Below are 12,676 nucleotides of genomic sequence, written 5' to 3' on the forward strand. Positions count from 1 at the left end.
GGATAAGTGATACAGAATAAGCACATGTGGTCCGTCAGCCCTTCCATGCAGAGCTTACATTATGTGTGTAAAAGATCTTTGCCTCCACCCCCGAGTCTCTCTCTTTTTTTTTTTTTTTTTTTTTTTTTTTCTCAAGGCACCTGTCAACTTCGTTCATAGTATACTGTTTGCATGTGTATATGCCTGCCACTAAAATAATATATGCACTAGCGAGGGGTCGAATGCAATCGTGTCATGTATATATATATATATACATGCGGGCCCAAAATTAAGAAATGGAAAACATTCCAGTTGTGAGAGAGAAAAAAATAATACTTAAAAAACATGAGGGGGTGCGATCCCAGCAGAATTAAATTTCACTTGTAAGGCGTTAAAAGCTTTAACAGGCTTGCACTCATGATGACTGAGTAGGTATTGGGAACGACATTTTTTTTTCTCTTTCTCTCTCTTTTTCGAAAAATCAAGTTTTTCAACAAACTAACAGGTTCACTGCAATGTCAGAATTTTAATTTCTTTTTCACTCTCAGATTTGTGGGAATTTTTCCAAATATCAAATTAACAAGCTAGAAACAAAACGGTAATTATTATTAAAAATTGCTTTTATTTACATTTATGAAAATTAATATTACCAAATTTTAGAATTTTATTATTTACTATTTCTCCATTAATAACAATTATTATTATTTTTATAATTTTATTATAATTGTCTTTATTATTATTTTTATAATTTTTATAAATTTAATAATGTTTATTATTATTATTTATTGTTATTACTATTTTTAGTTGTTTATATTGTGAGCGAATTCTATAACAAAATTAATCTTCAAAGATAGATTGTATTTTTATTTATTTTTTTTTAATCATTACACAACTTGAAATTATGCCAAGGACTCAATCATTCTTAAATACGAACAATTAATTTTGTTCAGTATATATAGAAATTTTTTTTTTGAAATAGATTTTTGTAAAGCTTGTAAATTTCATGGAATCAACACTCTTAACCGATTGATGCAATTTTTGTAAATAAAAATACTTTTCAGAGATACAAAAAAAAAGAATTATTAGATTCTTTTTAATCGAGTACAGTTGACTAAAAAGATTTTGTTTTTAATTGAATCTTTTTTTTTTAGAGTATAAGTGAATAAAAATTCAAAAAACAATTAATTTAGTTATTTCACTTAAAAACTGTAAAAGAATTAAGAATTAAAATAGTAAGTATCTAAAAGATAATTATTTAACAAAAATAATAATACTACAATTATAATAACAATAATAATAAAATAATAAAATATTCTTAAATTAGAAAATAAAACATTATAGAATACCAAAAATTATAAAAATAATTTATAAAAGTAATTTTTTAAATCTAATTTTCATTTTGCATTGCAAAAATATCATAAAAAATAAAATCAATTTAATTATTTATTTTGTATAATATTTTTCAATGGTTTGGTGTGAAATTATTCTTGGACTGGATAGTCTCGAAATTTTCCTAACAAAAAAAAAAATTGAAATAAATATAACTTATCTATTATTAGCATTCCAGATGTGTAATTGACGAAGATGATGATGTTGATGACGATGATGATGATGATGATGAAATTGCAAATCGATGACAGATTTTTCGTTACTTGAAGAATGTGAGTACGAGAGTTCATCCGCGTTCATTTAAGCTGAAAGCAATAAAAAGTGTGTATTAGAAATAGTATTAGAACGCACTTGTCTTTTTGAGTTCGGTCAAGCGACGCGTAAAAATAGAAAGGCGTGCGCTCTGCATGTGACTTTGTATAATTAGTTACCGAACCCCAGAAGAAGACGTGTGATGCATCTCTCATACTTCACGAACCCTTCACAAGCCATCGAAATTAAAGAATCGAGGTACCAAGTTTTTTTCCCTTCACGTTTTTTTTTTTTTTTTTTTTCCTCTTCAATGCTTCAAAAACCACACAACATGTCAATGATTCGTTCAAATACTAAATCTTGTTTTTTTTCTTTTTTTTTCCCTCGATGTTTTTAAAATTCCTTCTCTTGCCCGAACACATGAGCCACAATTAGTCAACACGAAAATAAAATTAAAATTAAAAAAAAAGAATAATAAAGTAGAAACTTGACATCCAAAAATAAATGTAAAATAATTGATAGAAAAAAAATAGTAATTGAAGAGAAGATAAATCTTCTTATTAGAATTTTATTTTTTTATATACAAAATTTGATGTAGAAAAGTAGAAATAACGATTATATTATTATTTAATTAAAATTAATATAGTTAATTTTATTCGTAAGAAGAAAATGAACTATAAAGTGGACTGCCTATAACAGAACTAGAAAAAGCAGTTGTATTTCTGCAAACATCTGTTTGTGTTTCAACGTGTGAGACAATAGGAAAATGTTGTATGCGTCCGCTACTCCAAGCAATTGTCAAACAAACGGCTTCTGAATCTTTTTTATGATTCTGATAAAATTGAATGCAATTGGGCACTTCCAATGCAAAACCTTTAATTAAACATCCAGCTTTTACGTTCGTTATTCGTGAAGTTGCTCCTATTTTTGTTGTAAACACAGCCACCAGTGGACTCTCCTAAAGAAAAAAAAGAAGAAATTCATTCTTTATAATTTCTATAATAATAAAATAATAATTCGATTATTCAAAATTAAATTAAATTCTTTCCCAATGAGGCATACTTGAAATATAATAGCCAAATATCTGCCAGATGGATCCCAATCCATGGAAATTACTCGTCCACCAATTGTCACCTCCTCTTCGTCATTATCCGGATTTGTGAATGTAAATTTACTGAGATCAATGAGAGGAACTGCAACTTTTGAATCATTAAAATTGCCCATAGTTTTAACATCAAAAATATGATCTTCCAATGGCATTGAAAATACAGTCGCTGGATCTTCCGTTGATGCGAACAAAAGTGTCAAATTTGGTCCAAAACATGCGGCTGCAACTCGCCCACTTGAAACTGTCCATTTTTCCGGAACCCAAGGAGTACCAGTGCCAATATTCCAAACCCTTTTTTAAAATTCATTTTAGAAAATTTTTCAATTGTTTAAAAATCGAAGAAATAAAATAATTCAAATTTTACAACTAAAAAAAAAAATGTAATTAACAATTTCAAAATTATATATATATTAAACGAACCTAAAAACTTTTCGGCAAGTTGCAGAAAATAATCTCGATCCACAAGACGACCATCGAGTAAAACATAAACCTCCACTGCCAACTCTTTTTAAAGGAATTCCACTTTCCCTCGAAACATCCCAAATTATCATATTCGAATCTGTCAATGATGAAGAAACCAAAAGATCACCCTGAAAAATATTAAATTAAAAATAAATATGAAATAATTATTATCAATAAAGTGTAAGGAAAAATAAAATACCTCAGGATTCCATGTGACACTTGTAACGGGTGCATGATTTTTATATTTTAACAAAGTAGCGTGACTAAGTGAATTACTAGCTGCTCCCAATTCTATTGTCCATATTAAAATTCCCGATTGACAAGCAACTGCCAATTCACGTCCACAATTTGGCCTCCAATTCATACAGCAAACAGTTTTTTGTGCATTGTGCTTTAAAATAGCAACACCCGAAATGTCTTTTGAAAAAATGCGAATTCTATCGTCCCTCGTTGCCACCGCCAAACGTGTCCAATGAGGATGCCACGAAATACAACGAATCTTAAAATTTATTTATAAAATAGAACCTTTAATAATATTATTACTATTAAAGTTGTTAAAATTTATCAATCTTCCAAGTCAATTGTAATATTTGAAAAAAGGAAAATAAAAAATGATCCCTTTTCTCAACGTTTCGACAGCACAGCTGTCCTCATCAGAAACTAAAAAAATTGTTCTTTTTATTAAAAAAAATATTAAAATAACAATAATTTACAATTACTATAGTTAATTAATTTAAAAATTTGAATATTACCGAAAAAAAGTCGAAACGTTAAGAAAAGGGATCGTTTTTTATTTTTTATTTTCCTTTTTTCAAATATTACAATTGACTTGGAAGATTGATAAATTTTACAACAACTTTAATATACACTCACCAAGTAATAAATTCAATATTATTGAATTATTTCTATTATTAATTCAATATTATTATAACATTCCAGAATTTAAAAAAAAAAAATTTGAAACTTTAAATTAATTTATTAATTATTAAATTTACTCACAAGAGCTGTTATCCAATCTCGTGTATTAGCAATGTCAGCAATTGAACCTGATCCAGAGATAGGAAGTCCTTCACTTTGAAAAGTTCCCTTTTCTACTAAATCTAAAACTCTCGTTAATCTATAATAAAAATTATTATTATTAATTTTTAATAATCACAAATTATAAACAACACACAAAATTAATTAATTATCACCAAATAAAAAGAATTATAATAATAAACAATATTTTTTCTACTTACTGTGAGGCAATCCAAAAAATTGCAGGCGTAATTCTTTCTGGATTTTCAGCGGATGTAGCGCGAATTGCTTCAATAATTCCCTTTTCACGCCAAACACTGGCAATTTTTTTAAAAACACTATCCTGAACAGGTAGAAATAAATCGCCAGCACCAATAGTGCGAACCGATTCACGAGTTGCTAACATATCGTGTGTAATTAAAATGACAGGAAAATCCCGTAAATAAGCAGCGAAAGGTTGTGTTTCTTCATGAAGATTTTCTCTATTACAATAAATTAATTTATTATCAATAAGACTTGCTGTTGTTCTATTATCGAAAAGAGGATTTTCAAAATCCTCAAGAGATGATACTTTCATCATTATTGACACTTGAAACGGTTTAAGAAACTTGATTTTAAAAATTCACAAATTATGCAAAAAAAAAAAGAATAAACAATTTTTTCTTTGTTAATTGTCACACCACTATTTACACTTTTTTAACATTTCATTCACTTGTCACAGTAAAAAAGGAGAAATTTTGCATAAACAATATAATTATTATGTAAGAAAAACAATAAGAGGTTAGGAATTGAATTTTTCAAATCGTTATCCGTTAACACTGACAATATATAACTTCAATTGTTTATTTGTGTAAATAAATTGATAACACTGAATATAATTCAAAAACACATATTTCGAGAAACAAAAATGCGAAGGAAAAACAAAAAAAAACACTTTGTTTTCAAAACACAAATATTAAATTTGCTCTCATAACCTTAAAGTATCGTCGATTAGTTCAAAATTTTCTATTCCCGGCATAGATGTCACTGTTGGCGCATGGATACTATCGTTACCATGACAACAGCCAATCAAATTCTCTAACAAAAAAAGCACATGAGTCTACTAAATTTAAAAATTCCCCACGAACCTTGAAATTATTTTTATCTAAAAACAATATAACCTCAAAATGACAGAAATTATCATTTATCACAAAATAAACTTGTGAATACGAACTACAATTATTGTCCAAGGAAAAGAAAATACAAACTGTCTTTCAATAACGATAACTAAGAAAAGAGAAATAGCAATTTCCCGCGGATAATAGGTGGGGACACCAGAACAGAGTGAACAGGGAGGGAAAGGATTACCAAGGTGGGGCGGGGTGAGTGGGGTGGGGTGGAACCACAGTGTGAAGTCGCGAGTCGAGCGAGGCATTGAATGGTGCGGTTGAATTTTGCTCTGAGATAGAGTTATAACGTTTTTTTTTTTTCTGTTATTAATCCTGACTTATCATTGAGAAATTTTCGTCGCGAAAATTGTTTGATTGCATTTGTTAAAAGTCAGTAATTGACGTGTGACATGCTACCGCGAAAATAGTGCCAACCCGGCAAAAGAAATGTCGTGTCCCGTGAATGGCTTTTCCTTGGAAAACAATTGGAGATCGAAAGAAGGCGAACAACGAGGTACCTAGGCCAAGAAGAAGAATAAGAAGAAATAATAGAGCCGGCCTCAACGAGAAATGGGCAAAAAGGGTGCAAAACGAAAAACACGCTGGAGAACCCTCAGTATTGGCAGTAAGTCTATCATTTTTTTTCTTCTGACCATTGCATCATGATAACCTCGAAAAATGATTTGGAAAAAAAATATCATGAATTATTTCGCTTTTCTATTACGTCATATTCAATGCACACGCAGGTACAATCTTCAATATTTCTACTACATTTAAAAAAAAAAAAATCCAAGTTTTTTTCTTTTTTTAATTAATTTTTATACTCGGAAAGTTCCTCATTTTAGGGAAGCTGGAAAATATTAAAGATTACGCCATACGGAACAAGGGTTGCGCGTACTTTATCATCCTCTCTGATTGCCAAGGATTGATAAACATTTTTCAAAAAAAAAAAAAAATACTTGTGAAAAAATTTTGGTAAAATACTCGAGTATATTTATAAAGAAGAATGTTTGCATAAGAAAAAAAAAGAACGTTCAATCATCCCTGTATCATTGCTCCGAGTTAAAGATAACAGAAGAATAGTGAATTTTGCAAAATTTTGTTCTCCAGGTGAAAAAATTTATTTTTTCACACAATATTTTGTATAGATGATCATAATATTTCAAATTCGATAAATTAATTAATTTTTCAATTTTTGTTAAATTATTTATCAAATATTTATTTTTGATTTAAAAAAATAATTTCATTCAAAAGAATATAGTTTGTATTTAAAATCCATATATTTATATATTCGAGATCATTAAATATTTATTTGATAATAATTTGAGTCAATTAGTTCTTTTTTTTCAATTGTTAAAAAATTCTGTATAATGCTTTACAAAAATTTTTCCTTAATTTCAAAAATATTAAATTGACTTCCTGATGATTCATAATTGTGTGTTTAAAAACAGTTTTGCTTGACCGCAATTTCATAAACACTGCTGATGAAGGCAGAATTTTTTTTTTCTGTATTTTTTTTTTTTTTTTTTTTTTTTTTTTTTTTGTTTGCCTTTTTAAAAGAATGAAAATTATCTTTGTGATTTGTAAATATAAACAAGGGGCAGAGATCTTTGAGTGCGTGCACTTGATTTCACTTATCCTAGTTTCTCCATGCTCTTTAATAGAATTTTATCCACGTAAAATGATAATCGTTCACTAACAAGCTATATATATATTTGCTCTCTCGTTCGAGAGACAAATAATTAACTTCGATTTTCTTCATTATATTTGTTTCAAGTTGTCTGTATCATGAGTTATTGCTCTTTTTTCATTCTTAATAATATTGTTGAAGAAAATTATCGTCTGCGTATGTATACATATATATGTGCGTGTATATTTCTGATATGCATGATGTAAATAGAAATGTAAATAATTGACAATATCGCGATTATATAGCCAATAGAAATTATTAATATATTAAAAACAAATTGGTAAAATTATTAATATTTTAAGTATTTAAAATTCCTATTCATTGATTTTAATAAAATAAATCAATTAAAGGAATAATCGGACAAACAATCGAAATAAAATTAATTTTCAGTATTTTTAACATTTTAAAGCCAATAAAATTGCAATTGAATAAAAATTACAATTTTTTAAAATTTATAATTTCCAAATGCAATTTTTAATGATTAAAAATGATAAAAATAATAGTTTTTACTGAACATTTTTTTTTATTAAAATAAATTAAAATAAATTTAAAATAATTTTTTAAAATTTATAATTTCCAAATGCAATTTTTAATGATTAAAAATGATAAAAATAATAGTGTCAATATTTTTACTGAAATTTTTTTTTTTTTTTTGAATAGAAAAATGTGACTCAATTTTGTTTTCATTGTTCTTCCAAATTTTCATTATACGATAAATATTAAAATGATGGAAATAAATAACTTAATTTATTAACAATAATAATAGTAATTATAATAATAATTATTATTATGAAAATAATAAAAATAAAAAATTTATAAAATATCAATCAATTGTTATATTACATAATTATATCCTTGACAAGGAATATTGAAATATTTGAAGTTAAAGAATGTTTAAAAAAATATTATTTAAAAATCGTCAGATTAATAATAGATGTGATATTTAAATTTCGTTTGGGGGTTTTAATTTTTTCTTCTTCTTTTTTTGTAGAGAAACTTTTATTGGGCCTTGGCAGATTGTAAATCCGGTGAAAAAAAAAAAATTGCATGCGATCGCTATAATCTTTTTTACCAGAGTTGAGGCATCGATCCAAACACCCTCAGATACTCTGTCTAGTCTCTGTTCAGTGCCTATATACCTGTTTAGAATTCTTAGATAACCAATATTCGTCTTGAGTTTAAAGTAATCATCAACTTTTATAATTTCTTTTCTTTAACAATATATATTCATATTGCTATAATCAACAATAATGATAAATAATTACAAGAAAAATGTTACACAAAAAAATTTATTTGATTCAAATAATCTCGGTTATTTAATTATTATAAAATATATAATTATTCGCTAATAATTAAATAATCAATTATTTAAATAAAATTTTTTTATTCGTTATAAAAAAATAATAAATATATGATAGTTTCAATTAATTACGATGATCGTTAAAAACAATGCGATATATTTTTAATCAATAACAGATAAAAACAATTAATTTTTTATTATTTCCTTTTTTTAATTATTCGTTGTTTTTATTTTATTTGTTTAATAAACATTATTTTACAATGCTTAAATCTTTCGTTCAAATTAAAAAAAAAAAAGCGTAACAATAATGTTGGTATTGCTAATGTTTCTTTTTAATTTGGGCAGAAACAAAGGGGGGACAAAAAAATTCAAAAAAAAATTATAAATTTGTTTTTGATTTAAAATAAAGAAATATTATTTATTTATTTCTCTATGTACACCTTGGAAAAAAAATATAGAAATATGAAGGTTAATTTAAATCAATAATGACCTTTACTTAAATAACCCAATATACTCTAAATGTACTTTCAACTCTATCTCTTCTTCGATTTGACTTCGATTTTTAAACCATCTTGTTAGGAAATTACTATATACTGATCTTTACACTTTGAATTAATAACTTCCATATAGACAAGAAAATTTTATTTTAAAAATGAAAAAAAAAAAAAATGAGTGATTTGATTATTTTGAGTTATCGTTTCCGAATAAGTATAGAAAAACTGTTTTAATTACCAACATAAAAATTGCATTAAGAATTACATTATATAGAGGGGAAAAAAAAAGGAAATGTAATTCTGAAGTATTTTTCTTTTATCGCGTGTTTCTTTTTCTCTCGGCTCCTAAAGAGAGTATTATTTATTAACTGACACTTTTTTTTTTCTTCTCCATTACATGTTTTAGGCAGGATTTCTACATGAAATTTTTAGCCAAATGTTTGCCTTTATTTCGTAATAGCTTTTTCTGATTTAACACCTCTCTTATATTCTTTTTTACATTCGTTGAAAATAGTGGTAAAAAATAATTTTTAATAAAAAATTTGAAATAGAAAAATTTTGTAAATAAATATTTTTTTAAAATTACTACAATTGTTTTTTTTATATCATTTGTCGATTTATGAGAGTAATACTATTGAAAAATAATTTTTATTTGATTGCAAGAATGTAACTTTTTTATGTAATCTTTGACATTGTATAAAAAGAAGTTTTTCTTCTATAAAATTCTCGGAATCTTGTAATTTATATTCTGTTTGATTATTATATATTTCTTTGAGGTTTTCCTCGACACTTTTCTCTATGCGCTCATTGAAAACATTATTATTCTTATTATAGAAACGTATATAATATATGGAATATTTGTGATTTTCTATAATTTTTTTACGATTTCTCTTCCGGCCTTGTTTCACTTTTTTTTTTTTTAAATATATTTTTATATATTTGAAAAATTGGGTTCATTGAAAAAATAGAATATGTTCGCATTTTATTTGACTTATTGTATACTTTCGAGGACGCATTTATGTGGAATAATGAGCTTGTTATCCGACATAGGACAATTGCCAAATGCCATTGCGTATAGAATTTTACAACGTATATAAAAAAAAGGTGGGGAATCATTATACCGATGCACTTGCAATTTGTATTGTTTTTTTTTTTTTTTTTTCCATAAAATCATTTATCGCTTATTGCTATCTTTAGAAAGTTATTTTTAAATTAAAAATTTTCTCTTAACGATTATAAAATTATGATATTAATAGTAATTTAAAAATTCAATTTTTATTTATAACGAACGAAATAAAAAAAAAAATTCTCTTTTTGACTTTTTTTAAAAATTATTTCAAATAATGAAGCCATAACAAAAAGAAAAACAATTTTTTTTGTAAAAAAAAAAAAATTCTGGAAGTCAAAACATTTCACAAAATAAATATATCTTTGTTATCAGTAGCCTTATCAAGAACAATAAATTATACTGTTCTCTATAAAGATGTATATGACGTAATTTTAGCTTGATTAGCATGTATCTATCCATCTCAGTCGATATTTTATAACGGAAGAAAGTGATTAGATTTCTTAAGAATCGTTATCATCATTGTAATTATGTATTTGATAATTAATGTAATTTTATTATTGAAAAAAAAAATTATTTTCTTGTCAATTGATAAGAATAAGATCTCTTATATCATCTATTTAATAGTAAAAACGTATCTTATGTAATAATAATAATAATTGAAAAAGACTCGTTTTCGTTGTTTGAAAAAAATTTATTTGATTCAAATAATCGGTTACTTGTCCGTCAAATAAATATTTACTTGAACCAAATAATTTTTCAGTCAATTAAATGGTATTTGTTTCAAATACAGAAATTATTGGCTCAAATACAATTTATTTAATTCAAATAAAAATTACTTGGTTCAAGTAAATATATTTATTTTGATAATAGCGATTATTTGAATCAAATAAATTTTTTTTCATTTATAACTACATTGAAAAAAAATTGATTTGATTCAATTACTCGATTACTTGACTATTATCAAAAATAAATATTTATTTGTATTAAACATTTATTATTCGAGCCAATTAAATTGCATTTGTTTTAAATATAGCAATTATTGGTTCAAATACAATTTATTTAATTCAAATAAAAATTACTTGGTTCAATTAAATATTTATTTTTATAATAGCGATTATTTGAATGAAATAAATTTTTTTCAGTCATTTTTTAATAATAAAAAAATATATTGAGAGATGATTTTTCTTGTACTGTTAAATAGGTGAAAGGAGGGCAAAATAAAAATTTGAATTCGACCTTTGTCAATTTGTAATGAATTATATGAATCGGAAAGTTGGTGTGTGAGATCAAGGGTCGAATCAACTACACCATACGGACTCTGCACGTCTGACTGACTGAAACTACTTAATAAGTAGTATAAATTCATACGAGTACGCGAGTCGCTTAATACACAGGAAAAGAATAATATACAAGGGAACAAATCAATACGAAAGGCGCGTCTCAATCTGCTTTCTGTCTTGAACAGTCTCGAGAGAGAGAGAGAAAGAGAAAGAGAAAGAGAGAGAGAATAGGAAATGAAACGACAATCTCATCTGTGTGTTAGGTGATGTCACTTTCGTGTACAACAATGTCGTGTTTAAGATACACTTTTCTTATAATCAAAACTCATCCTTATGCTTTTATTATATACACATTTTTTTACTATAAACAAATAAATACCATTTTGTTTCTCTTTGAATCAAATTTCTTTTCCATAGTGTATTGAATTAACAAATTTGTGTCATGAAAACTAATTTTTTGTTTTCTCAAAAGTTATACTATGTTATAACAACAATTTCCAATTTTTAGACCAAAAAAATTTGTTATACACTCAGAGAAATGGTATATTTGTCTCCGAGCCTACTAACTCATTTTATTTGTTGCAAATATATTTCATTTCATTGAAATAAAAAATTTATTTGAGTCAAAGAAAAATTTATTTCTGACAAATAAAATTTTTATTTACGCCAAATAAATAAGTTAGTAGGCTCTGAGACAAATATACGTTTATTTAACTCAAATATATTTTATTTGATTCAAATAAATCATTTCTCTGGGTGTAAGTTATAACAAAAAATCAGATTTGTTAGTTCTGTATTAACAATCAAATTGTCAGTGTAACAATCCTTTTACTTCACACACTCTCTAAATCTGAATTAGTACATTGAGAAAAATATGCTATATTGAATCAATAGCATTTTTGCCAAAGGTATAAAAATTATTAATTCAAAAGCATATGCTATAGAATCTATAAAATATTTTACAAATTTTATAGCATATGCTTTTGAATCAATAATTTTTATATACCTTTGGCAGAAATGCTGTTGATTCAATAGCATATTTTTCTCATTATCAGTGTAAAAATGTTTACTAATTTGAATTAGTGACTTACTTTTTGCTTCTGAATTAGTAAAATTTTACTAACAATTAGTAAAATTTAACTAATTCAGAAGCAAAAAGTGAGTCACTAATTCAAATTAGTAAACATTTTCACTAATTCAGATTTAGAGAGCAGATAAAAAAAATTATTTAATTCAAATAATCAGTTACTTGATTATTATCAAATATAAATATTTATATGTATATCAATTAATTATTATTTGAATCAATTATAAATAGTATTTGTTTCAAATACAGAAATTATTGATTCAAATACAATTTATTTAATTCAAATAAAAATTATTTCGTTCAAGTAAATATTTATTTGATAATACTCAAGTAATCAAGTATTTGAATCAAATAAATGTTTTTTTTCAGTGTACACTGTAAAAAATTTGAGGCAATTAAAC

The 12,676-nt window shown here is 25.6% G+C and overlaps 2 protein-coding genes across 4 annotated transcripts in view; one reads left to right on the forward strand and one right to left on the reverse strand.

Annotated features, from left to right (window-relative positions):
* Positions 1-2,172: 2,172 nt before the first annotated feature.
* Positions 2,173-5,205, reverse strand: LOC127279272 (aladin-like). The gene is made up of 6 exons (XM_051301531.1): positions 4,429-5,205; positions 4,190-4,307; positions 3,390-3,689; positions 3,149-3,318; positions 2,683-3,019; positions 2,173-2,578 (listed from the first exon to the last, which is right to left on the reverse strand). The coding sequence occupies exons 1-6, from the start codon at positions 4,785-4,787 to the stop codon at positions 2,273-2,275; spliced, it is 1,590 nt and encodes a 529-aa protein (XP_051157488.1). The 5' UTR covers positions 4,788-5,205; the 3' UTR covers positions 2,173-2,272.
* A 368-nt stretch (positions 5,206-5,573) lies between these two features.
* The window catches only part of LOC127279267 (uncharacterized protein DDB_G0284459-like), a 32,762-nt gene continuing 25,659 nt past the window's right edge, over positions 5,574-12,676 (forward strand). For all 3 annotated transcript variants that reach the window (XM_051301518.1, XM_051301519.1, XM_051301520.1), the window contains exon 1: positions 5,574-5,980. In XM_051301518.1, coding sequence (XP_051157475.1) covers positions 5,926-5,980 — 55 coding nt within the window. In that variant the 5' untranslated portion in view covers positions 5,574-5,925. The remainder of the gene's footprint in view (positions 5,981-12,676) is intronic.

Source organism: Leptopilina boulardi, unplaced genomic scaffold (assembly GCF_019393585.1).
Source record: "Leptopilina boulardi isolate dan_hultmark-lab unplaced genomic scaffold, ZJU_Lbou_2.1 LbouV2_214, whole genome shotgun sequence".
Taxonomy (NCBI): domain Eukaryota; kingdom Metazoa; phylum Arthropoda; class Insecta; order Hymenoptera; family Figitidae; genus Leptopilina; species Leptopilina boulardi.